Below are 27,314 nucleotides of genomic sequence, written 5' to 3' on the forward strand. Positions count from 1 at the left end.
TTAAGCAGATTGTTTCTTTTTTTTTAATTTTTTTTTATTAGACTAGGAAATATAATTTATTGCATAAAAATTAATTTGTTACAATAGGAATGCTAAACTTTATTTACAGTTCTTTAGTTTACAGAATAAACAGATGAGGGTTTAGAGGATGCCGCCGGGCCCATCCCCTGGACATATAAATATGGAAACACATTTTGGGGCAAGAGATGGACACTGCCAGACCATGGGGCTGCCTTAGCCAGAATGCCTCGCTGGAGAAACCCCTGGGAGGTGTGGAGGAGCTGGCACCCACAGAAGATGGAGGCAAACCCTGCATCCCCCCTGCCCTGCCCTGCTCCTGCTGCAGGTTCCCTGGTCAGAAAAATGGGGAGCAGCTCCCCAAAGATGCACTTCAGCCAAGCCAGGTGGCTGCTGCCTGCCCAAAGGAAGGGGAACAGAGATGGAGGGGGATGGAGAGAGGCACCCGTGGGCAGGATGGACAGACAGACACACACACATCCCAGCACAGTGATCCGTAAAGCAGAGAATGGGAGTGAGAGAGATTCCGAGGGGACCTGAAAGAGCTTCTCATCCCTCAGAGAGCCCCATGGAACTGAGACAGGAGCCCTCGAGACCACGGGCAGCTGGATTGATCCACTGAGTGTTTATTGCTCTCCAAATTTGCTTTTTCTTCCTTAGCCCAGAGGGTCTCAGAACTGGTCAAATGCAACCCAAAGGATGGATAAATCCCTTCCCATGTGACACAGGAGCTCTCCCAGCAGCAGTTTTCCCACCCAGCACAAGGGGAAAAGATCCCTTCTCTCCCACAGCCTTGAAAACCCAGCAAGAAGTGAACCCCAGGGACCCCGAGACACAGCAGGGAGCAGCTCAAAGCTTTCCAGCAGGGCCTCAGGAGCTGCCCACAGGGATCCTGTCATGTCCCAGCAATACTGAAAGCTCCTCCTGAGCTGCCCTGTGCAGGTGATGCTCTCCAGGCTCCCTGGGTGTGCTTCTGTGCCCAGCACTGTGTGGGATGGCACAGGCACTCCAGGACACTGCAGCCCAGAGCAGGACATGCTCCTAATACTTCCACAGATGGAGAATCCACAGCCTGGCCGTGTGACCTAGTCTAATCCTGAGCTTACCAACCCCTTCCTATTTTTGTATTTTTTTTTTTTAACAGACAAATTTCTAAGATACAGCACTCAGTGAGTAACTATTTCTACCTGCAGGCAGCCTAAATTTTTTACCTTCATCAAGACACCGTATCTGTGTGAGAAACCTTGGTCCTGCCTACCACTGGATTACTTTCCACTCACCCCACAGCTTCCCCATTGCAATAAAAACCCTGCTCCAGGGAAAAGCAGGAGCTGCAGTGAGGGGGAAAACCTGAGCACTCCTCATGTGAAAATGCCCAGCCTGGTTGGCAGCTTAGGAATACCAGAGTACTCCTCCCTGAATCTGGGCTGGAATACTGCATCAAAATCCAGGCAGGAGCGCAGGGACCTGAAGTGGAGGCAGCTTGAAGTGGCCACATCCCAGCCCACCAGCCCCTGCTCTCCCCTGACCCCTCCACACCCCCTCATCACCTCCCTCTGAGCCCCAAGCCCAGGTTTGGGGTGCTCACTGCAAAATCCTGCTGGCTTTACAACATCCTCCCCTTTAGCCTCGAGTCCAGAGGTTGGTGCAGGACTGAAATCTTTGGTTTGTACTGAACTTGTGTAAATGAAGGCGTAGCCATCCTAAAAAGCTCCCCCAAACCATGCCAGGGAAGAATTCATTAAAAATACCCAGATCTGGATGCACTCTGCCCACCCTGAACCCTAAATCCAGGGCAGCATCCCTCATCCCTCCTTGCAGGTGGAGTGGGACCCGTCATTCCCACTGCTAGGGAAAAGGGAGTTTGCAAGGACAAAAGCCCTGGGAAGGGTCTGAGCTGGCCCTGAAGCAGAGGGGTGGAGAGGCACTTCAACCTCTGGACTCCCTGGGGGTCCCAGGACATGTAAACATGCTTTCCTCCACTTGGATCACACGCTTTTCCCTACAAAAGTGTGTCCATTGAAATCTCTCTCTCTGCCACCCCGACCACAGCGACGCTCTTGCTCTCACACACCGAAAAAAAAAATTATAAATCTTTTTTTTTCTTTTTTTTTCTATTTTTTTTTAAAAAGGACACATCCAAAGATCTGGATAATAAATTATTTGCGTTTCCTAAGAAACTTTTTTTTTTCCTTTTTTTCTTTCCTATTTGCCTTGTTAAGCTGCCTAAAGCCTTTGACAGAAGTTAAGCCTGGATTGTATTCATCTCTTCCACGCAGAAATGCTATTAAAGGAGGAGGAAGGGAACCCAAAAAGAAGAAGGAAAAGGAAAGCCCCCATCCCAACTTGAGAAGCCCTAATTCCTCCCCGTGCCACGAGGAGGAGGAGGAGGAATGCTGTGTAACACTTGGATTGCTTGTAAACGCTGAGGATGGGTCTCTAAGGCTGCCAGTGGTGCGGGAGAAGCGCCCTCCCCGCTCAGGACGGATGTGCCTCCCCCTGCCATGGGGGGGGAGGACCCTTCCTCAGCCCCTGTTTCATCCTCCTGGCCCCCCAGGCGTGGGGAGCACCATCAGCAGTCCCCCTCTGTGGCCATGACCACCAGCATCTCGCTCTTGCCCATCTCCTCTAAGGCACTGGCCAGGGTGTTGAGGTCGCCGTCGTCCTGGTGCTCGGCTTCCCACAAGTCCAGGAGCACCCCCGTGGGGCTGGCTTTGGTGGCAAAGTAGTTCAGATACCTGAAAGGGAGAAGCAGAGGACAGGGTTGGGCTGCTGTGGTGCCCCTTTGGAGTGGCAGGAGGGAGGATGCTGCACTGTCACAGACATGTTTTATGAAAAATCCTTTCCTTAGGATTTTTCCTCCTGAGAAGCTGAGAGGCCTCAGGAACAAAATGTAACCAATGGTTATCTGCTGCTGTGGAATGCAACAGGTGCATCTGGGATTGGTCTCATACAGTTGTTTCTAATTAATAGCCAATTACAGTCCAGCTGTCTCAGACTCTCTTGAGAGACACAAGCTTTTGTTATACATTCCATTCTTTACCTTTCTCTTCAAGCCTTCTGATGAAATCCTTTCTTCTATTCTTTTAGTATAATTTTAATATAATATATATCATAAAATAATAAATCAAGCCTTCTAAGACAGAGTCAGATTCTCATCTCTTCCCTCTTCCTGAGACCCCTGTGAACACCACCACAATGGACCTGTTTGGAACATGAACTTGGATGGAAATGCTGTAATGTAAATGCCAAAGCCCTCCAGAGAATGTCTGCAGTTTTTAGACAGAGCTGGTATTCGTGCAAAAGCAATGGAATGTTTGCTTTGGTGAAATGACCCCTTCTCCCTTTGGTCCTGGGGTGAAACCAAGTGGGAACGGCACAGCCACTGTCCCAGATAAACAAGGGCCATTCAAAGTGACAGGAGACACAGGACTGTGGCACAGATGGATGCCAGAATTGTTTGGGTTGGAAGGGACCTTCAAGATCATCTAGTTCTAACCTTCCTGCCATGGGCAGGGACACCTTCCATTATCCCAGGGTGCTCCAAGCCCTCTCCAACCTGGATTTGAACACTTCCAGGGATGGGGCAGCTTCTCTGGGCACCTGTGCCAGGGCCTCACCACCCCCAGGGGAAGAATTTCTTCCCAATATCTCATCTAAACCTTGCCTCTTTTAAAATTTAAAATTGTGCCCAAGGATAGAGATGGATATAACTATGCAGAGCTATGTCCCCATTTACGGATGGACCTATACAGCAGGACACAACCCCATGGATGTCTACAGCTGGCAGGGAGCACAGAGTGAAGCCTCCCAGCTGGGGGCACAGGAGGGGAAAGCAAAGCCTGGGGACACCCACCGGTCCATGGAAAGCTTCTGGGCGAGAAGTCTCCAGTCATTGCCCCTGGAGTTGGGAGCATCCAGGCTGTTGCAGATCTTCTGCCGGATGGAGAGGGGGATTTTGAAGGCGTAGGGTCCCACCTGGGTGGTGGAGGCGGTGGTGGCACCGCTGTGGTGGGAGCGGAGGGTGTCGGAGGAGCTGCCGTGCTGGAAGAGGAAGGACAGGGTGAGATGTTGGTGAAACGTCCCAGCGTGTCCCCAGCTGTCCCCTCACCTCCCCTCCCCTCTGCTCACCTCTCCCAGCGTGACGTGGAGCTGGAAGATCTGCCCTTCCCCTTCCACCTGCCGGACGCAGATCTTGCAGGTGAGCTCGGTGGAGGCCTGGCTGTACCTCTCCAGGGTGAAGGTGCAGTGCAGAGCTCGCTGGCTGCCACTCCAGATGTGGTAGAAGGGGATTTCCTGTGGGCCACCAAAGCAAGGGCTCAGCCAAGGCTCCAGCAGCTCCCACCTCCTCCAGCCACCCCGTGAGGGGTGAGGTGGGACAGCAGGACCTTGTGGGAATCCATAATATCAGAGGGTTTTGGGAAAGCTGCAAAATGCAGGCCCCAGAGACAGCAGAACTGTGACTGGAGCTAAGCAGCAGCCATGAGATTGGTCAGCAGAAAAATTATACAAGAAGTAGAAAAGTAAGGACTATATTAATATATAAACAGATCAATGGTCTGTGTATTAATGCTTGTCTAGAATAACTCTCTAAGCTACAGAAAAGTTTATCTAGCAAGATATTAGGAAGTTTGAAGCTTAATAATGGAGCTCTGTGCATTGTGTTTTAAGGCTTACAAGCAGGTATTGTATTTGAAATAAGCAAGGTTGTTTTAAAGAAAGATTCGTGTGCTTACAGTGGTTGGATAGAACTACTGTCAATGTGCTTTTGCTTTGTGTGATTGGTCAAAAAACTTTTAAAGTGAGTTGTAACATTAAGTTCTTGGTCTGGTGCCAGGGATGTGAGCTGGTGGCATCTTCCCATTGTCATAACCATGGAATGAGAGTGATGCTGGAAAATGAAACAGCTCAAGGCACGTTCCACAGCAGCCCTGTCCCGTTTGTGATTTGTACATGGCCAGTGACAGACCTCACAGAGAGCATCCCACCAAAAAGAGCAGAAAACTGATCCCCTTCCTCCTCTGTCCTCTTGGGAGACAACTCAGCACCTCTAATGCCTGGCTGAGATGGAGCTCCCAGTCTGGGAGGCCAGCTGCCCCAGGTCAGCCCCTCACCTGGTACTTGGCCAGCAGTTTGCTCCTCCACAGCGCGTGGGGGATGTCGTGGATGGAGAGGCGCAGGTTGTGGTAGCTGTCCTTGAAGGGCAGGGGCTTGGGCTCCTCCAGCAGGTACCCTCCCAGTGTCCTCTCCAGCTCCAGCACCTCCTGTGGGCACCAGGACAGGCAGGGTGAGAGCCAGGAGAAGGGCAGGGGCTGCTCCTCTGCCCAGCTCCATGCCCAAAACCAGGATGGAGAGGGAGAGGAGTTGCCAAGAAGAGCCAGCATGAAGAACAGCTTTTGCCACCCCAACAGAACTTGCCATCTCATCTCATACACCAGCCTCACCTAAAACTTGAATTTCCTAATGTGAGCATCCATAAATGATTCCTTGGAGAACACAAAGCTCCAGCACAAGGCTCAGGCACTCCTGACCTGACTCCTACCACTCTATCTGCTTTTAACACCATCCCTTCCAAACAGCAGCAGCTTTTAGGAGAAAAAGACAAAGCCAGGAGCCACAGCCCTGCCTACATCCCTACCTAGAGGCACCACATTAATCCCAACAGGATGCACTGGACAAGTCACAGGGAACCAAAGAGCCCCAGCACTGGTGGGTCCAGGCAGCCAAAGCACCCAAACTCCAGCCTCCCATGATGCACTCAATGCTATCTATGCCACAAAACCTGTCACAGACATCTTTTATGGAAAATCCTTTCCTTAGGATTTTTTCTCCTGAGAAGCTGAGAGGCCTCAGGAACAAAAAGTAACCAATGGTTATCTGCTGCTGTGGAATGCAACAGGTGCATCTGGGATTGGCTCATTTTAGTTGTTTCTAATTAATGGCCAATCACAACCCAGCTGTCTCAGACTCTCTGTCCAAGACACAAGCCTTTGTTATCATTTTTTCTTTTTCTATTCTTAGATAGCCTTGTGATGAAATCTTTTCTTCTATTCTTTTAGTATAGTTTTAATATAATATATATCATAAAATAATAAATCAAGCCTTCTGAAACATGGAGTCAACATTCTAGTCTCTTCCCTCATCCTTGGATCCCTGTGAACACAGTCACAAAAACCCTTCCAGGGCAGGGAGAGACATGGATCCCTGCAGGATCTATAAAAAACCTGCCCATCAGCAGCCAAACCTCTGGTGTAATGCCTGCAGGAGGGGTCCCAGCAGAGGAGCTACACAACACCCTCCCTGTTTCCTTCAGAGAGGACAAGGAAGGACAGGCAAAGCAGTAAACACCTCATTATTTCACTGTGGTCACTTTGCAGGCAGTTGCATCAGGTTGGCTGCTCCCCAGGGCTAGGCCACCCTGAGAGGCACCAGGCAGCATCCTGCTGCCAGCACAAACAGCTTTGGGAAGGGGATATTTACCTTCAGGGCATCTGGCGTGTCCTCCAAGCAGTAGACCTTGAGGCTGTACTCCAGGGAGGTGCAGACAGTGGGGGCAAAGATGGCCAGCTGGAGCCTCTTGATGGCTGACCTGGAGTAGGACTCCCCCACAAAGACATAGGTGCCAAGCTGGTCCAGCAGAATGTGGCAGGACTTGGCTTCCAGCTGGCAGTAGCAGGGAGTGTTGAGGGTCTCCTCATCCAGGGTCACAACTTCCTACAGAGACGTCACAGACAGCTCTTATGAAAAATCTTTTTCTTAAGATTTTTCCTCCTGAGAAGCTGAGAGGCCTCAGGAACAAAATGTAACCAATGGTTATCTGCTGCTGTGGAATGCAACAGGTGCATCTTTGATTAGCCCATGTTAGATATTTGTAATTAATGGCCAATCACAACCCAGCTGGCTGACTCTCTGTCCAAGCCACAAGCCTTTGTTATCATTCCTTCCTATTCTATTCTTAACCAGCCTTCTGATTAAATCCTTTCTTCTATTCTTTTAGTATAGTTTTAATATAATATATATCATAAAATAATAAATCAGCCTTCTGAAACATGGAGTCAGATCCTCATCTCTTCCCTCATCCAAGAAACCCTGTGAACACCATCACACAGAGACACCAAGACTAAGGGATGTTGAGGGATGTCAGCCCATCATCCAAGGGGTTGTGCCTGTCCCTCAGGGTCTCTGCTGGCTGCAGAGCCTGGCTTGCCCCCTTACCTCCCAGTTTCCCTGGTGGGACTGTGTTTTCAGGTGGTAGATCCAGTCCGAGGAGCCGACGTCGGCGCAATGGGGAATGGTCAGGACAACGGGGCGGCACAGGAGCAGGCCCGTGGGCCCACAGGTCACTGCAGGGCTCAGCACGGTCTGTGTGCCCTCAGAGGGCAGCCTGGGGAGGGACAGGGGACACAGGTTGGACAGGGAGCTCCCTGGTGGCCAGCGAGGAGGGTGGGTGGCCAGCGGGGTGACTTACAGGGCGGTCTCAGCCTTGTTGAGCACCAGGTACATCTCGTAGAACTTCCCCTGGGGGATGGCCCCGTGGGGCACCAGCAGGCTCACCCCTGGAATGACACACACAGGGTTCAGTCACGGGGAATGAGGGAGAAACCACCCTCCACCCCAGCCAGAGAGCACAAGGAGAGCAGGGAGCCAGGGCAGCACAGAGAGGAGCACCTCCAGGTCACAGAATCATGGAATGCTTTGGCTTGGAAGGGACCTTAAAGATCACCCGTTTCCACCCCCCCACTGCCTTGGGCAGGGACACCTTCCACTATGCCAGGCTGCTCCAAGCCTTGTCCATCTTGGCCTTTCACACTTCTGGGGATCCAGGGGCAGCCACAGCTTCTCTGGGCTGTCCCATGCTTGCAGGGATGAGCCAGGCCAAAGCTTTTTCTTCACTACGAAGGAAAATCCTAATCTTTGTGGTTTGTTTGCAAGGTGCTAGCCCTTGGATCAATGGCAGGGAAAGACCAAGGCAAGCCCAAGGAGGCTGTAACCTCCAGCCTGAGATGCCTGGCTTGGGAATGGCTTTCTGCCTTCCTTCCCTGAGCCACGTTTGGGACAGCAAAGGGCTGCTCAAGCAGGGACAAGATGATGGTCCAGCAGCCACACAATCCCAGCCAGCAGCTTACCTGTGCCTGGCACGGTGAGCCTTCCCCCCAGGTAGCCAAATGTGCCACTGGCACTGTAGCCATGCTCCCGGGGCAGGCTGAGGAGGTGCTGGGAGCCCAGGCCTTTGCTCCTCACATTGGCAAAGTGGCCGTCCCTGGCCACATCCCCCGGGTAGGTGCCGGTGGCAGGGACCCCTCCCAGCAGGTCTGTGTCATCGTGCAGCCCTGGCGAGGAGGAGGAGGCGGTGGAGGAGTTGTAGACCTTGATCTTGAGGCTGGGCAGGGGGTCCAGCAGGGGGGAGTTGGTCATGGGGATCTTGTCAGAGGAGTCCTGCAGGGCGTACATGGGGCCGCGGTACACGCCCGCGCTGGCCGTCAGGTCCGGCTGCATGGACGGGTGCAGCAGCTGAGGGTTGTCTGCAGGGGCACCAAACACAGGTAGGGGATGAGGACAGAGGTGGAAACAAGGGCATGGAGAAGTACTGCTTGAGTAGGAGACATCCCAGAATGGTTTGGGTTGGATGGGACCTTCTCATCTCATTCCAAACCCCTGCCATGGGGCACCAGAGCAAGCTGGTGCAGCAGCTGAGGGTTGTCTGCAGGGGCACCAAACACAGGTAGGGGATGAGGACAGCAGTGGAAACAAGGGCATGGAGAAATACTGCTTGAGTGGGAGACATCCCAGAATGGTTTGGGTTGGATGGGACCTCCAAAACCATCTCATTCCAAACCCCTGCCATGGGGCACCAGAGCAAGCTGGTGCAGCAGCTGAGGGTTGTCTGCAGGGGCAGCAAACACAGGTAGGGGATGAGGACAGAGGTGGAAATAAGGGCATGGAGAAGTACTGCTTGAGTGGGAGACATCCCAGAATTGTTTGGGTTGGATGGGACCTTCTCATCTTATTCCAAACCCCTGCCATGGGGCACCAGAGCAAGCTGGTGCAGCAGCTGAGGGTTGTCTGCAGGGGCACCAAACACACATGGGGGATGAGGACAGAGGTGGAGACAAGGGCGTGGAGAAGTACTGCTTGAGTGGGAGAGATCCCAGAATGGTTTGGGTTGGATGGGACCTTCTCATCTCATTCCAAACCCCTGCCATGGGGCACCAGAGCAAGCTGGTGCAGCAGCTGAGGGTTGTCTGCAGGGGCAGCAAACACAGGTGGGATGAAGACAGCAGTGGAAAGGGCATGGAAATGTATTGCTTGAGTGGGAGACATCCCAGAATGGTTTGGGTTGGATGGGACCTTCAAAACCATCTCATTCCAAAACCCTGCCATGGGGCACCAGAGCAAGCTGCCCTGATTCCCACCATCAACACCTGACCACTTCCACTGCAGCCTTCAAAAATCAGTATATTCCCTCAGGAAAAAAGGACTGGGAGCCCAGTGAGGACCCACTCTCTCCTGTGACTTTGTTTCTGCTAACCCTAAGGCTGGTGAGAACCTCCATGGCTCTTACCATGCCGAGATGTCTTGAAGTTGACGGGGTGGAAGCCTCCGGTCAGCGCGGCCGAGGAGTCGGTGATGTCCGTGTCGAAATCACGGCGTCTCCTCCGGTACACCACCACCCCCACGGCCATGAGGATCACGATGAAGACAAAGATGGCCACCACCAGCCCGGCGTACAGGGCCACATCACCCGTGGCCTCCAGCACTGAGGGGGATTAAAGACACGGAGGTGAGAAAAGGGGCAGCAGAAAAGCGCGTCAGGACCCGCCATTGCTCCCCAGTCCCACCACTGACTCAGGCATGGGTGGAAGGACGTGCCCTGGGCCTGCTGGAAAGGCTGGCAAGAGGATGGAAAGTGTTTTCTAAGAGTAGGAAGTCAAGAGCAATGCCAGAGAATGAGATGGAGGTGAAGCCCTCAGACCTTTGGAGGACACCTGGACACAGCTTGTGCAAACTTCATCTGAGCATCAAGGGTCCCAGAAACTTTGGGTTTGTGCAGCTCAGGTTCATGAAGCTGTGAGCAACCCTCAGATCCTAACAGAGACAGCCCTGAGGAGCCCACAGGAGTTTTGCAGTGGGCTTTAGTTGTTCCATCTTCCCACCCTGTCCTCGCCCAGCTGCCAGGGAATCCCTGTCATGGATTAAACAGAACAAAAGCACAGGAACAAACAAAAAAGAATGGCCATGAAATGAGCACTTACGGTGGCTTTTGGGCTCGTTTAGAATTCTTTTATCTGTTAGGAAAAACAAAGTTAGAAAAGACAAAGGTGAAGGTGATGATGGGGATGAGATGAAACAGAAAGTGGGAGGTAAGCCAGCCCAGGGTGGGGGGTGTGGGAGATCAACATCATTCCCTGGGGCATTCCCAAACCCAGATAGAAGCATGGTGACAAGGACATCCCCCTGCCCAGGCAGTAAAGGGGACAGTGGTGTCACACAGCAGCAGGTGGCAGCATTGGCTGCCTGCAGCATGCCCACTCACAGGTAGCGGCATCATTACCATCATTATAGATTTATTTCTCAAAAACCACCTCCAGAACTCCCAGCTGTGAGCCAGGGGAGGTGTTTTCATGGTGTGGCTGAGAAACCCCTCCTGTTGCCCTGCCTACCCACAACCAGCTTTATTCCAGCAGAGACCCCACACCTACAGGGCTGGGACAGGGGCCTCAATGCCAGCAGCACATTTAGATCCCCCAAACTCCCTAGTATCTCTTCCTCCAAGTAAGAAATAACTCTGGAAGGGACAAATCTGCTTGTCAAAGGTGTTTTCAGTTACCACTTAAAACTCAGGCGGCAACGGCTGCTCCATCAGCTTGGAGGCACAGCCAACAAAGCATGGCCAATGTCAGAGCGCCACAGCCAGAGTGGCATCTCTGTGGCACGTCCCCATGGCCGTGGGCACCCTCCTGGGTACTCACTGTGCAGGCAGAGGCCGTCAGTGCAGTTTTTGGAGTCCAGCAGCACCCCGCTGCAGTCCTTGCCGCCGTTGCGGGGCGCGGGGGCCGCGCACTCGCGGCTGCGCCAGTGGGTGCACTCGGTGCTGCACGCTGACCACTTGCTCCACTCTGTCCAGGCACCATCCACTGCAGGCACAGACACAGCAGGGTCAGCAAAACCTTCTCACTTTGGGGAATGTTATCCCAGTGCTCCTAAAGAGCAGCTTGTGCCAACCCCCTGCCATTTGGCAGTGGCACCTTCCACTATCCCAGGGTGCTCCAAGCCCCATTCAACCACTGACCACTTGCTCCACTCTGTCCACATGACGTCCACTGCAGGCACCAGACACCGTGGGGTCAGTAAAACCTTCCCAATTTGGGGAGTGTTATCCCAGTGCTCCTAAAGACCAGCTTGTTTCAACCCCCTGCCATGGGCAGGGACACCTTCCACCATCTCAGGCTGCTCCAAGCCCCATTGAACCACTGACCACTTGCTCCATTCCGTCCACACGCCGTCCACTGCAGGGTCAGCAAAACCTTCCCACTTTGGGGAGTGTTATCCCAGTGCTCCTAAAGAGCAGCTTGTTCCAACCCCCTGCCCCCTTCCACTATCCCAGGCTGCTCCAAGCCCCATCCAACCTGGCCTTGGGCACTTCCAGGGATCCAGGAGAAGCCCCAGCTGCTCTGGGCAACCTCTGCCAGGGCCTCCCCACCCTCACAGGGAATTTCTTCCCAATATCCCATCTAATCCTGCCCTGTGAAGCCATTCTGAATCCTGTCTGTGTGAAGACATTCTGTGTTCTGCTGCCACTCCAGGCCCCTGTAAATAAACTCTCTCCATGTTCCTTGTAGGCTCCCTTGAGGTACTGGAAGGCTGCAAGGAGGTCACCTCAGAGCCCTCTCTGGTCCAGGCTGAACAATCCCAACAATCCCAACCACAGCCTAGGGCACAGGCAGTGTGGGCATGGCAGTCTCTGAGCCCTGCTCACCTGGGCAGAGGGTGGTGCAGGTGATTTTCTGGAAGGGCTGCCCATCGCAGAAGGAGCCGCCGTTGAGGGGCGCGGGGTTGGTGCAGGTCCGCGTGCGCTTCTGCCAGCCCCGGCCACAGCGGTTGTTGCACGGAGACCACTCGGACCAGGTGGACCAGCCACCATTCACTGCAGAGGAGAGGGGCAGAATCAAATCTGGAGCCCAATCCATCAGCTAAGCCTCGGGCTGGAGCTAAGCCTCAAGTTCTTACACCTTCTGTGACACCCTGTTACAGCTCAGCCTCGTGAACAGCAAACCACAAAACTCCCTCTTGTGTCACCACCCGGTGCCTGAGATGCTCAAGACTGCTTTGGTCCTTTTTCCACTTGGCAAATATTTTTTGTGTCTGGCCCTGAGGAGATCTTTGATTTCATAGCAAAGTGCAGCCAAATACAGCTTTCCAGCTGCTTTGAGAGTCAGAACAATCCATCTGGATCCAACCTCCATCCACCCTCCTACCTATCGCAGACAACTTTTATGAAAAATCCTTTCCTTAGGATTTTTCCTCCTGAGAAGCTGAGAGGCCTCAAGAACAAAATGTAAACATTAATTATCTGCTGCTGTGGAATGCAACAGGTAGATCTTTGATTGGCCCATGTTGGATATTAGTAATTAATGGCCAATCACAGCCCAGCTGGCTCACACAGAGAGCCTGAGCCACAAACCTTTGTTATCATTCCTTCCTATTCTATTCTTAGCCAGCCTTCTGATGAAATCCTTGCTTCTATTCTTTTAGTATAGTTTCAATGTAATATATACTATAAGATAATAAATCAAGCCTTCTGAAACATGGAGTCAGATCCTCATCTCTTCCCTCAACCTAAGACCCCTGTGAACACAGTCACACCCACCCAGTTGAGAATGCTCAGAAACACCTCCACCCCTCCACCTCAAACCTCTCCTTACTGCCTGTAGAAGCCACTAGAGGCTCCTGTTCTGCAGATATTGTTTATATCACCTAACACCATGTACTAATTGACTCCTACCCCTCCCAGGAAATGCCCATAATGCCCCTTGGCTTGGGGACACAGCCAGCACCACAGGTCCCCTTGCGGGCCGGTACCGTAGACGATGACAGCGGCCGTGGTGCTCCGGCGCTTGGCCACGATGTTCTTGGCCATGCAGGTGTAGTTGGCAGTGTCCAGCAGCCGGGCCTGCTTGATGATCAGGTTGTGATCAATGGTGATCAGGAAATTGGTGTCCTGGCTGGGATCAATGACGTCCTCGTTCCTCAGCCACTCCACCTGGCACAAAAGAAAGGATGGGGATTAAGCCATCACCAAGACCAAAGATGTCCTCAGCACTTCAACCACTGAGTGGACAACCCTGCCTCTGACTGGATTTATTTCTCCTGAAAAACTGGGCCAAACCAGGCCTGACTGGGGCACATTACTGGTGATTTGGCCAAGGATGAGACACTGTGGCTCCCTCCAACACACAGCTCCCAGTGGCTGACAGAGCTGTGGGCAAGGAAAGCTCCACTACCATGGTAGGAAAACCAATCCAAACTGATCTTCCCAGCCCTCAGCTCCCACTGGTGACTGCTCCCATCCAGACAACTCCCTGGGTGCCTCCTTGTCAGATCTTCCCTCTGAGGCACCTCAGGAAGCGTGGGAGAGGGTGCTGCCCAAAATAAACCATTCTGCTGAATGAGAACTGACAGGAGATGGGCTGGGATGGGATGGGATGGGATGGGATGGGATGGGATGGGATGGGATGGGATACCCCACATGTATTCCTTCAGGAGCCACTCACCTCAGCCTGTGGGACCCCCTCAGGTGGGCGGCACTGCAGCAGCACCTCGTGCTCCAGTGGCACCTCCTTGCCCAGAGGCTCCTGATCAAAGTTCTTCCGTAGGTCTGGGAGGGGAAGGAGAAGCCAGGGGTTAGCAGCCTGCAGCAGGAACAGGGCAGCCTCCAAAACTTTGGTGAGCACCTCAGCACCAAGCACACGCTGCTACAACTAGCCCCAGCACCCCATAGTAAGGGGAGGGGTTAGATGCAACTGCCAACCCCCTAGAACAAAACACAGCCCTAAAAATAAAACAAATTCTATCACAGTCGACTTCCTCGAGTCAGGAAGTCCCTCTGGCATAGAGAGCCAGGGCAAAACGTGCCCAGAGAGGAAGGAGCTGAAGGACCATGTTTTCCAGGATGGATTTGGGGCAGCACATGGTGGATGATACACTTCCTCCTTCATGTGCATGAAAGCTTATACCCCATCCTGTGTTTTCCTTTTGGGGCTAAGCTCAGCTTATCCACTGTTTCTTCATCCCTCCCAGCAGAGCCCCTCAGGATGTGGGGGACACAGCAGTGTCCTGCTCCAGAGCCTGGGAAGGAGCAGGAGCATCACTAGATGGTGCTGCAATCCCCTGCTACAGCTCCCAGACCTCTCTCTCCATGTGGCTCCTGAACCCTCTACTCCAAAAAACAAGAGGGAAGTGTTCAAGGCCAGACTAGAGGGGGTTTGGAGCAAGCTGGTCTAGAGGACGGTGTCCCTCCCTATGGGATGGGGTTAAAATTAGGTCAGTTTTAAGCTCCCTTCCAACCCAAAACTTTCTGTGATTCTATGATTCTGTTAGTCTCTGGTTTTCCCAGCATAACCCTTCAGCAGCACAGCTGATCTGTTTTGGGTAACATGTTGGATTATTACCCCTCTAATAGCCAAATCCATTTGGGACCGGGCAAGCCTGGCTGTCCCCCTGTAGCTCTGCCATCTCATCTGCTAATTGAGCAAATTCAGGCGTGCCCAGCCTGACTAACTGGCTCTTTGATCAGGCTGACACCCCCCAGGAGCAGCTCAGGGCAGTGACATGTGACAGCAGGGACTGGGAGGACACAGAGTCGCTGAGCATGCAAGGTGCCATCCGTTGGGTTATTAAGGATAATAAACGTTGGGTTATTAAGGATAATAAAACCCTGGGAAGTGCTGAGCATGCTGCTGGGCACTGCAGCGTTAACCCTGCTAGTGCCACCACCCTGGCCAGTGGGCATGGTGACCCTCACAAAGCTACAGCTGGGGTGGGGTGAGAAAACCAGGGTCATCCAGCAGGGATGGGTCATCCTAAACTCATCAGAAAGTGGAAAAGGACATTTCGACCTGGCAAATGTGCCAGCTAGTGCCACTGCCCTGCAGGGAGGGATGGTGACTCTCACAAACAAAGCTACAGCTGGGGTGGGGTGAGAAAACCAGGGTCATCCTCAACTCATCAGAAAGTGGAAAAGGACATTTCGACCTGGCAAATGTGCCAGCTAGTGCCACCGCCCTGCAGGGAGGGATGGTGAGTCTCACAAACAAAGCTACAGCTGGGGTGGGGTGAGAAAACCGGGGTCATCCTGCAGGGATGGGTCATCCCAAACTCATCAGAAAGTGGAGAAGGACATTTGGAAAAGGGAGTGATGCCTTGTAAGGCTGACCTAGAATAGAGGCCAGACAGAGTTAAAGAAAAAAGCAGGGATTTATTAACAGGCCTCCATGGATCCACCTTGGGCTGCACCCAAGACGAACCAAAATGGCCACAAAATGCACGGGGGTGACTTTTGTAAGTTCTGCTCCATTTGCATATTAGAGTTAATTGTCCAATTACATCTTTAGCCCATGCAGTCCTATCCTTTCTTGTTTTTCTCTCTCCAACCCACGTTGTTTGTGCTCTTGGGCCTGAGATTTGGATCATTTGTCCTTGGTCCCCAGCTGGAGCAGGAATTGTTTCATCTCCCTGCTCTGTGCAGAGAGCTCACCATCCCCTCACAAGCAGCCCAGAATTACACACTGAAGCAGCACAGAAGGTGAGGAACACCGAAGCCCAGCCCTGAGGCCTGGGGCAGCACTTACAGGCGATGCGGACATAGGCCCGGCGGCTCTTGGTGGTGCCGGCCGAGCTCCAGGCCACGCACTGGCACCAGTAATCCTCCAGGCCAAAGAGCTCCTCCACCTGCTGCCGGGACACCTCGATCTGCACCTCCCGCACCAGCAGCCCTGCAGGGACACAGAGGCATCCAGGAGCAGAGAAAGTGAGGCAGCACCCCACAGTAATCCCTCCATCCCTAAAGATAACAGTCACTTGTAGCTGTTCTAATAAATCTCTTCCCAACAGAGCCGTTGGAGGATTGAGCAGATAAAAAAATTTGTGAGTGCCCCATTGTTTCCCAAAGGGGTTTCCAAAAATAAGCCTTTTCAGATTGGTCAGTGGCTCCTTGTACCATAATATAATCCTTTCCTCTCAGGAGTTTGCTGTTTATTGCAGCCCTGAGATATGTGAAAAGTCTCTGTTTCGGCCCGCACGTTCGAAGAACTCCGATTTCTTCAGTTTTTGGTCTCAGAGTTGTTTATTATATCTTATCTATAAAAATTTTTCTCCTGTCCAGCCGAGGTCTGCTCAGCAGGGCAGACAGAGGCACTCTGCCTGCCCTGGGGCTGTGTTATCTCTTTATACTATAAACTACATATAACATGTTTACAATTACTTTCCAATACCTATCACCTATGTTACACTTCTATTCTAAACCAATCCCAAAGTGCCAACATCACAGCAGAAGATGGAGGTGGAGAAGAAGAAGAAGAAGAAGAAAGGGTAGACACACCCAAATCCCTTCATCTTGTCCCCAAAACCCCTATTTTAAAAATCCCAAAATCTACCTTTTCACCTAGTGATAACTTTATTATTACACTACTTAAATTTCTGTGGCTTTCAGGTCTTCATCTAAGCTTGGTAATTTGCTCCACGGGTCATAATCAAACCCACAGGTGTTCTGGACTGTATGCCAGGGTCTCTGAGACCCCTGACAGGGGTCCCAGCAACTCTGGACACCCAGAGGGATGTACTGAGTTCTGACACTTTCCCACGGGCACCAGGGTTTTATTCAATACTGCGTATGTTGGTCCTGTATCAACTAAAAATTTTACCCTCTTTCCTTCCTCCCTCAGCCTCATTGTTATAACCAGGGGATCCTCTGGGGTAGGATCTCCTGGTCCCCTTCAATCCTCTTTGACACCATCCTTCTTCCCTTGTCCCTCCTCCATTTGAGAAATTCATTTTTCCAGTGCCCAAACTCTACACAATGCACATTGATCTTTGCCCAGTCAGGATGGACCTCCCTGGTTTCACCAACTTTGTCTTCCTCCTCCTTTCTCTGCCTTTACTACTGCCATAAATTTCTTCATATTCTGCTTATATGCTCCCTCCCTATTACTATTTACTCTCAATGCCTCATCTACTAATTTTTTCTAGGTTTCTTACATCAGGCCCTTTAAATTTCTCAAGTTTGCACCTAATATCCACTGTTGATTGACCCAAAAATAAATGTACTAGTTACTGAATTCCCACATTTTCTCTAGGATCCAGAGTTTTACAGGGGCGCATGGCGTCTCTCAATCATATGCAAAGCTGGAGGACAGAGGCTTGGAGGCTTCTCCTCTGGGCTTGGCACCTCACAAACCAGGGAGACTTCCCTCTGAAGGATGGTTTGGGAAGAAGCCAGGGCTATGGATCACATGGAAGTGCCTCATTTCCCCCCCCTGTCCAGTTGAGCAGGAGCAGAATCTCTTCAGCATTTCTCAGTACATCACCCTCCTCCACCAGCTCCCTCCCACATCTTCCCAATATTCCAACATCCAAGCACCCCTTCCCACCCACCAGGGTTTGAAGGATGCTTTGTTGTGGGGAGAAACCTCCCCTGTCTGTGCCAAATACAAATATAGCAAGACAAATACAAATATAACAAGACAAACACAAATATAACAAGACAAATAAAACCTTAAAGAAATCAGCCTGGCCATGGAAGGGGGGCCATGACAAAGGTGACACCACCACAACCAGGACATGTTCCCCTACACTGCAGGAGCACAAATGATCATCACCAAGGCAGGAGGGACTTGGGCTTTATTTTCCTTATTTTAAGCAATACCTGCCCATATTTTTTTTCAGTTTCTATTTTAAAAAGGCCTCAATTTCACAGTGATAGAGAGCCGCACGCTCCCCAGCTGTAATTTTGTTACAGCTCGCTCCCAGTGCTGTGAGGAGCAATTACTGTCTCCCTGCCACCTTCCTGCAGAAGAGCTGACAAGGAAATACAATTTATTTTGTCACTATTCAGGAGGAACAAAAAAAAAAAAAAAAAAAAGAAAGAACCACAACAAGAAAACCCCAAAAGCAAAGGTTTTGGGGCCAAGCAGTTTTGGGATTTTAAAAGGATTCAGAATGCAGATATGGCTGCAATCCATCTTGGGAAGCTCTGGTGGGATGAGCACCCTGGAAAAGTGGGAAGCATCCTGCAAATGCCCAACCTCTGTTCCCAAAATTGAAGACAGAGCTTGTGGCACACAGGAGTCACTTCCTAAGGGCTTCCAGGCACCCAAACAGAGCTGGCCTCCCCGCCCAGCCCTCCTCAGCCAGCTGAATTATCCTCTCTGACTTGGCCTATTTTTGCTTTCTTCCGCATGAAATGTTTTGGATCAGACACAGTCAGAGCATTACTGAGCTAGGCTCATTCAAGACACGTCATCTTAAAAGTTCCTTTTTTTTTTTTTCTCCCTTCTTCTTCTTAAAGGTCCCTTTTTCCAAGCTTTTAAGCAAGGACAGTTAAAAAACTAACCATGTTAACCCGTGCCTTTGTGCCCAGCTCTCCCCTGTGCTCTTTCCAGCAGCTTTCCCCAACAATGTCAGGCGCTGCAAATGCAGATTTTTTACCACCTTAAACCACTTTGGTTCCAGCTCCCTTTTCCTTAGGGAGGCTGCCAGGCAGAGATGCCCAAGCAGCTTTTAACATGCACCACATCACCTGCAGGCACTGCTGGTTCACTCCCTGATAGCAGCAATGCCATCTTTGAAGCCTGGATGAAGGAGGTGTGTGCTGCTTCCTCCCCACATTGCAGGCACACAGCAGGCTGGAATCCGAGAGGGAGATGCTGGACCAAAGCAAGTGAATTCTCACAGCAACAGATGGATGCCTCATCCCTGGGAGTGCTCCAGGCCAGGCTGGATGGAACTTGGAACCACCTGGGCTAGTGGAGAATGTCCTTGCCCATGGCAGGGGGTTGGACTAGATCATCTTTAAGGTCTCTTACAACCCAAACCATTCCACGAGTCTATGAAATAAAGTTATTTCTTTCCACTCTGCACATCACTAAGGCATCCTACAGGATGCTCCAGAGAAATGAGCCCTAACAACCACCTGTTGGAGAAACAATCTCCAAACACATTCCACATGTGAGCACAACACAGGAGAAGCAAACGAGATAAGAATTTGTTTTCCTTTTTCTCTGAGGCTTCTCAGGAGAAAATCCTGGGCCAAGGGATTTTTTCAGAAAATATCACTGCCACACTGCGATAAACTTAGAGGAAAAGACAATTAGACAAATTAACAAGGGGAGATTCCACCCAGGGCTGAGCCACACTGCTCAGATGTTGCCACCAGAGCTGGGAGTGCCTGGTGGTGAGTGGTTGAAAGCTGGGAGGGTGACAGGGCAGCTCCATTGCTCCCTCCTTGTCCTGGCTTTGTGATCTTCCCCTAAGCATCCTCCAGTGCCACGTGTGGGGCACACAGACCTTTGGCTGCACCCAGTGTGACCAGATGTTATAAATAAATTAAAAACCCCTTGGCAAAGGCTGCTCGGTCACTGACCAGCACTGACTCTGCCTCACAGTGGTGAGGGTTTCAAATCTGGCCTCTGCAAGAGCTGGGAGGTGGAGATGTACCCAGAAAGAGAGAAACAGTGTCCCCTGGTCCTGTCAGGCTCCAGAGAAGCAAAGGGACAGCCTGCCTGGGCATCTCTGTTTTATCTCTAGAGGAAAAACACCCCATGAATGGATAAAGCAGCTTTAGGAAGAAAGGCTCAAAAAGCTGCAGGGGAAAGGAAAGAAAGGATCTTCCCTTTCCAGAGCAAGCTCAGGGATGCACCTGAGCACAGATTGGCTCATGGCTACTACAGGGTGGAGAGCAAGAGATACCAGGGAAGGGCGAGGGTGGGAGAAATCACAGGGGCAAGAGGAGATTCTGTCAAAATACTGGTGGCTCCTCCAGGCTGGTGAAGTCTCTCCTCTAAGCCCAGCACCACTGCAGTTCAAAAGGCTGCCTTGATTTAAAGCCCTCAGGATGCCACATGTGCAGGGATTAGCAGAGGGCAGATCTTACAGGGGAAATGTGACTGTTTTCCTCCACCCCTGAGCAGCCCCAGGTACCAAAACTGGTGCAGAAAAGGTGGGTGCCAAGCTAAAGCATCCCAATTGTAGCAAATCTGCTTGATTACATGATATATCCAACCCCACATATCTTGTTCTCATGCCAAGATGTTTCAAGGCATGGACCGAGCAGCTCTGCAAAGCCCAACCCCATGGAGTAAGACACCCTCCCCTAAAATGTCTAAACCACCTTCTCACCCCTTTCCAGGCAGCCAGAGGCTGATTTATCCTCTGAGGCAGAAAAGAGCTCATTTGCCATCAACAGGCATTTCAAATCCTACCTGCAATTGCTCTCATTACCCATTAAACACTTAATCCCTCTGCGAACCTGCATAAGCTGCCAGCCTTTGCCACCCCTCCTGGCAATGACTCCTACATGTTGATTAGGTATTTTGTAGAAAAGCAGTCCCTTTTTTTTTTTTTTTTTTTCTTTTTAATCAGATTTAAACATGCTGCCTTCAAAATCCCTTGTAAGAACCCCAAGTCCTGCACAAGGGTAGGAGTGAAATCAGGCAGGGTGACTTCCCCAAGCCTGACTGTGGAAGGGGTGTGGTAGTAGGTTCCCAATCAAGTAATGATTAGTATTGACTTTATTATCCAGAAGGCATAAAAAGACACTTTATTATTAGAAATCTACAGTTCTTATAGGAACAGTGGTGGATCTAAGACCTGATTGGTCTTAAAGTCAAAACCTCTCATGTCACTGTCATATTTTCTGAAAAATCTTTTTGTCAGGATTTCTTCTCCTATGAAGCTGAGAAGCCTCAGAGAAAAAGGGAAACAATAATTATCTGATTGCTTCTCCTGTGTTTTGCTGCTTTGGAGTGGGGTTTGGAGATTGTTTATCCAACATGTGAATTGTTTTTATTTAATGACCAATCATGGTCCAGCTGTGTTGGGACTCTGGAAGGGTCACAAGTTTTTAATTAGTATCTTGTTAAACCTTCTCTAAGTATCCTTTCTCTATTCTTTAGTATAGCTTTAGGATAGCATTCTTTGATATAATATAATGCCATAAAATAATAAATTAACCTTTTAAGAACATGGAGTCAGATTCATCAATTCCTCCTTTGTCCTGGGGAACCCAAATAGCAAATACCACACTCTCACACTACTGGTGTTTATCAATAGCACACTCTAGCAAACCATATCTATAAACAATGGTTACAGAAAGAGAAATAATAATTGTTTGAATTCTTTTCCTCTAAGTTTCCCACAGTGTGGCAGTCATATTTTCTGAAAAATCCCTTGTCCCAGGATTTTCTCCTAGGAAGCTGAGAAGCCTCAGAGAAAAGGAAAACAATTCTTATCTCATTTGCTTCTCCTGTGTTTTGCTCCTTTGGAATGTGTTTGGAGATTGTTTATCCAACAGGTGATTGTTTCATTGGTTTCATGGGAATTGTTTTCACTCTTTGGCCAATCAGTGCCAGGCTGTGTCGAGGCTCTGGAGAGAGTCACGAGTTTTCATTATTATCTTTTTAGCATTCTGTAAGTATCCTTTCTGTATTCTTTAGTATAGTTTTAGTATAGCATTTTTTAATATAATATAATACCATAAAATAATAAATTAGCCTTCTGAGAACATGGAGTCAGATTCATCATTCCTTCCTTCATCTGCAAATACAACACCACAGCTTCTCCATAGCTTCCCAGGATTTTTCTGGGAAAGTTTGCACCTGCTCTCTGATGCTGCAATGGCCTGCCTGGAGGAGAACCACCAACAGCGTGTGTCACTGTCATATTTTCTGAAAAATCCCTTCACCAGGATTTCTTCTCTGGGAAGCTGAGAAGCCTCAGAGAAGACTGAAAACAATATTATCTCATTTGCTTCTCCTGTGTTTTGCTGCTTTGGACTGTGGTCTGGAGATTGTTTATCCAACAGATGATTGTTTGATTGGTTTCATGTGAATTGTTTTGACTTAATGACCAATCACCATCAGCTCTGTTGAGGCCCTGGAGAGAGTCACGAGTTTTCATTATTATCTTTTTAGATAATAATGAAATAACTCCTTTCTATATTCTTTAGTATAGTTTAGTATAGCATTCTTTTATATAATATAGTATCATAAAACCTAAATTAGCCTTCTGAGAGCGTGGAGTCAGATTCACTCATTCCTCCTCTCATTAGGGTTACCTGCAAATACCACATTCTCACACTACCAGTAGCACACTCTAGCAAACAATGGTTACAGAAAGAAAGATAATAATTGTTTGAATTCTTTTCCTCTAAGTCTCCCTCAGCTTCTCCACAGCTTCCAGGATTTTTCTGGGAAAGTCTGTGCCTGCTCTCTGTGGCCACAATGGCCTGCTTGGAGGAGAACCACCAACAGCGTGGATGCAGCAAGAGGGAAAAGGGCTCGGAAAGCAGCGGGACAAGGAGGGCTTTGCTCACCGGTGACCTCGTCCAGGCTCTCCTTGGTGACGTGGTCGTTCTGGTTGACCCACTCTCCGTTGCACTTGAAGTAGATCTGCGTGGCGGGGTTGGCGCGGCACACCAGCTCCACGGGCTTGTTCTTGACGATGTAGGCGTCCTGCGGCTCGCGCAGGAAGTGCGGCAGCGTCTCGGCCGGCGCCGACGGGAACGACTCGGGCAGCACATCGCTGTACTCCAGCCCTGCCGGGACACACAGAGCCTCAGCAGCTGCCCCACGGCCCCCTCCACGCTGCTCCCTCCCTGCCCTGCACGCACACGGGTGGCAACAGCAGACGTGGAGGAGTGGGAAAGCAAAAACGGCAAAGCAGCAGCTGGCAGGATGAGAGGACACAATCTCAAGCTGCACGAAGGGAAATATAGGTTGGATATTAGGAGTAATGATAAAAGGGTCATAAAGTACTGGAATTGTCTGCCCAGGGTGGAGTTGCCGTCCCTGGGTGTGTTTAACAAAGCCTGGATGTGGCACTGGGTGCCAGGGTTTAGTTGAGGTGTTGGGGCTGGGTTGGACTCGATCTTGGAGGTCTCTTCCAACCCAGTGATTCTGTGAAAGCAACCCAGAGCTGTGGGATCAATCCTGTTTCACCTGGGTACTAGGCCCCCATCCATACCCTGAACCCAAACCTGGATGATCTCACTAGAGGACACTGCAAGGGAAAAGCAAAACAAACCCAGGTCTATGGATAGTGACAGGGACACAGAGAGGCTCCAAAGGGGCTGGTGTCCCCCATCCTCTTCCTCACAGCCCTGAGGAATGCACGGGCATGCTCTGAGCAGAGAGCTGGCAGGGTTTGTCCTGGGAATGCTGACCATGTCCCCAGGACAAATCTCAGCCATTCACACCTTCAGCGGAGCTGCATTTGGGAACTCCCCCCCTGCCAGCACTTGGATTTCAGCATCACCCAACAGGTGAGCAATGGCTTCCAGCCCAGGCACCTCCAGAGAACATCACCCAAAGGTGCCATCAGGATTCCCAATATCCCAGAAAACGGGGGGCTGTGCCCTGGGGAGCTCCATATTCCTGCTTGTTTGCTTTCAAAAGCCATCTAAATGCAAAAACAACTGGAGGTCGTGTCTGCTCAGGCCAGGCCAAGAAAAATTTTGTGCTCTTGAGCCTAAGGAATGTTATCCCTTAGGAGTGGGAGCTCCAGGGTGTCCCATTCCCAGCAGCAGCTTGGGAAGATGCTCTGACTGAAGCTGAGCATCATCTGCAGACCCGTTTCCAGCCCATTAAGATCAACCTCAAATATCACAGGAGTAATAAAAACCCCCACACAGGTGCACAGGGATGCTGCTGCTTAACCTGTTGTTCCTGGGAATCTCACTAGCAGTCAGGTCACATCTCGAGGCTTTTCTTTACCCTCAAAGGAGTTATGAGCTTTTCCTCCTCCTCTCTTTCCCCAGCCAGAGCTGTGATTCTCAACTTCAGGCACTGCAGCATGCAGGAAAACAGTAAATATCCCCAGCCCCACGATAACATCTCCAGAGCTGGCAGGGAGAAGAAAGGATGCCACTGCCTCCATCACCCTTGGCAAGCAGTGGTGCTGCACGGAGAGAATCAGAATCCCAAGCTGTGAGGAGGAGGAGGAGGAAGGGAAAAAATATATAATCAGATGCACCAAGAAAACAAGATGACCAGGCTTCCTCCTGAGCAAAAATCAGTGAGGGAAAAAAAAAAAAAAAAAAAAAAAAGGCACGAGGTCAGTCGTTTAAAATCCATTTAGGAAAATTGACTTTCCATTTCCATTTAACACAGCACTAAGGGAGAGCAGTAGGACATTTGTCATAATCCATTAACTGCTCTTTTGGAAACAATGAATTAAACTCTGGGCTAATTTCTCTCTCTCTCTGGCTCTTCCCCACCTCTCTGCTGCTGGTTATTTCCTTCCCCATCTCATTTGCAGACCTGTAATTTTCCCAGGCCCCGTGGCAGGCAGGGAGACAGGGAATGCCAAGGTGTGTGACCCCCCCCCCTCCACCCACCCTGAACAAAATCTTGGAAACAAAATCCCACACTGCTCCCTGTGACCACCTCAGGCCACTGCTCCTGCTGGGCAGCCTTTCACCTGTCACAGCAGCAAACATCCCTTTTTTCATCTGCTAATCAATTTTTCATCCACTGAGTTGTTGTGCTGTTGTTTGTGTGTTGTTTTTTTTTGGTTAATTTCAAAAACCATTTTGATGCCATGGCTCTAAATTCCCTGGCAATGGGGGCTGGCAGGAGATAATCGAACTGGCAGCAGAGGCAGCCAACAAAACTTCACTCACAGGCTTGTGTGTAAACCTCCCTGATATGATGTTCCCTGCATCCCTGTGGCAAAGTAAGACCTGAGCTTGGCAGCTGGGAATGGGCACAGGTATCCTCACAGGCAGTTTTTGGGAGGATCTTCCCCTGTGGAGGTGACACCCAAAGTGCTCATGGCCCTGATCTAAATCCACAGGCCAGGAGGAGAGATCCTTCTCCAACAGCCAGCAGCAAGGATATGTTTTCTCCCACCTCATCACCACTTTGGTGATGCTGAACAAGACTTTAGGTCATCCAAGAGGAGCTGGAAGGGGATGAGTCACGGCCGGATGGGGATGAAAATCCGGATTTGTGACTCACCGGGATCATCTGCACGGGAAGGGTGAAGGCTGCAGTGGAGCCACTCGGGCCCCCAGAACAATGGGGGCTGAGACATGCCTGGTACCAAAAATCCCATCCAGACCCTGCTCCAAGAGGGGCTCTGCCCAAATAAATGCTGAGGCTTTAAGGTTCTTCTCCACTTATGTGACTTTGGGGATTAAGTGACTTTGGGGATGAAGGTGGGAGAATAGGATGGTGTCACCAACCAGATCCAATATCTGCTTTTGGTGGCTACAAAAACCTGCTGGGTTTAAGGTTTCAACCCAAAACACCTGAACCTTTTAAGCCAGGAGCATGTTGGGAAAGTTTAAGTCCTGCAAACTCACGACAGCTGAGGGATTTTTTGTTTCTGGCCAGGAAAGATCTGGGGCCAAAAAAGCAGCTCTAACAGGAGACAGGAGAAAAGGATGATGGGTTCTTCATGGCAGACTCACAACTGGGGCCATGCCATGGAGCCCAAACCCCACAGATTCCCCAGACTCGTGGATGGGAGCAAATCAAGGGGGAGGGTGATTTTTCCATTCAGAAATTAGCTGGGAAAAAAGCATTTGCAGCTGGGCAGGGCGTTTTCCTCCAGCATGAAACGCTCACTGCTATTTAAACACACTGGGAAGAATTAAGGCATAGGAACAAGGGGGACTTTGGATGAGAAAAGGGAGGAGAAGCATGCTGGGCACATTTATCACAAGCCATCAAGCCAGCCTTTCATCCCCGCTGCCACCCGCCGCATGGGAAACCTCTGCCTCTGCCGGCACTCATGGGGGCCCCCCAAAAAATCCACACTGGGGGGAGGAACACGCTGCTTCTGCAGGAACAACTGCTGCTGCTGTGAGCCCTGACTGCCTGGCAACAACTGCAAAACCCAGAAAAAGGAACTTTCCCAGTGCTGCAACTCCACCACCTGCAGAGGCCACCGCGGCTCCGGTGCCACCCCAGGTGACACTGTGGCCCAGTGACCCACAGGAGCAGCAGGCAGGGGAGATGTTTTTGCATGGGAGAGCAGGAAAGGAGCCCTGCACAGCCGGGATTTCCAGTCCTGCAATCACACCAGCAATAAAACTCCCAGCAGTGACAAACTAATAAATATTTGAGAGCGCGCTCCGCTGCCTGTAATCATCTCCCTGGCAGACGTCTGCAGGGGGTTCCCATCTGCTGGCTTCCCTCCTTCCTGCTGGAGGTGGGTGCCTGCTTCCCAGATCTCTTCTGGGGTTTTTTTTGGGAAGTCCCAGGCTGTCACCATCCCACAATCTCACACGACTTGGGGCACGGTGTTCTGGGGTGTCTGGAGCTCTTTGTGGGCAGGAGAGACAAAAAGGAGGGGCAGCTCCCAGCTCAAGCCACGGGACCAACTCCTGAAGCCTGTAGTAGGAGCAATGAGAGGAAAAGGGAGGAGGGGAACAGGCATTTCTTTTCCTCTCCCCATCCCTCATCACACATTTTAATCTGCAGGGGCTGAGCTGGATTATCTGCAGCATCTGTTCCCTGGGGGGTGATTTGCAGATGTTTGCCGCCAGCCTTTGCAACTTTGTGGAGATCCACGACCCCAAACCCACCTCACCCACCAAAGGGAGCAGCACCGGGGTGGGATCCAGCCTTAACCCCCCCCTCCATCACCCCAAACACGTGGCACTGAGGATGGCAAGCCCGGGAAGCAACTCCCCCTGCAGCAATGGCCAAGCAAACCTCCCCAGGAAAGCGTTAAAATCCTCTCTCCTGCAATTGTTATCCCTCCAAATATTTGGAAGATTACAGGAGCATTAGTGGCTGCCCATCACCCACGGCCACCCCTCCCTCCTGCCGGTCCCAGGCAGGCAGGGAAGCCATGGAAGGATGCAGGGATTAGGCTGGGATGCCTGGGTTTCTCCAGCTAAATCTCAGTGGCTCTGGATGCTTAACCCCTTCTGCCTCCACCTCCCCACGTCCCTGCCTGCCTCAGGGCAGGTGCTGGCTCCTGGGAAGGCCTGGTAGGGAAGAGTTAAACCTGCCAGGTGGGTTAAAATCCTCCTGGAGAAATGAAAAAATACATGACAGCTTATCTGCAGCACC

The 27,314-nt window shown here is 50.8% G+C and overlaps 1 protein-coding gene across 1 annotated transcript; it reads right to left on the bottom strand.

Moving 5' to 3' along the window:
• Positions 1-25,323, bottom strand: LOC118700291 (netrin receptor UNC5B-b-like). Its single transcript, XM_054515602.1, has 17 exons — positions 25,248-25,323; positions 22,604-22,825; positions 15,867-16,010; positions 13,791-13,894; positions 13,099-13,279; positions 11,996-12,163; positions 10,989-11,153; positions 10,272-10,304; positions 9,581-9,775; positions 8,145-8,540; positions 7,487-7,574; positions 7,234-7,402; positions 6,499-6,732; positions 5,133-5,282; positions 4,150-4,314; positions 3,875-4,062; positions 1-2,756 (listed from the first exon to the last, which is right to left on the bottom strand). The coding sequence occupies exons 1-17, from the start codon at positions 25,321-25,323 to the stop codon at positions 2,591-2,593; spliced, it is 2,844 nt and encodes a 947-aa protein (XP_054371577.1). The 3' UTR covers positions 1-2,590.
• Between the last annotated feature and the right edge of the window lie 1,991 nt (positions 25,324-27,314).

The sequence above is a fragment of the Molothrus ater genome, chromosome 8, assembly GCF_012460135.2.
Source record: "Molothrus ater isolate BHLD 08-10-18 breed brown headed cowbird chromosome 8, BPBGC_Mater_1.1, whole genome shotgun sequence".
Taxonomy (NCBI): Eukaryota; Metazoa; Chordata; class Aves; order Passeriformes; family Icteridae; genus Molothrus; species Molothrus ater.

Coding starts and splice junctions, on each gene's coding strand:
- LOC118700291 (XM_054515602.1), bottom strand. CDS start 25,323: ATGTCTCAGCCCCCATTGTTCTGGGGGCCCGAGTGGCTCCACTGCAGC. Junction 16,011..22,603: donor GAGCCTGGACGAGGTCACCG/GTGAGCAAAGCC, acceptor GTGTCCCTGCAG/GGCTGCTGGTGCGGGAGGTG. Junction 12,164..13,098: donor GGCCGCTGTCATCGTCTACG/GTACCGGCCCGC, acceptor TCTCCTCTGCAG/TGAATGGTGGCTGGTCCACC.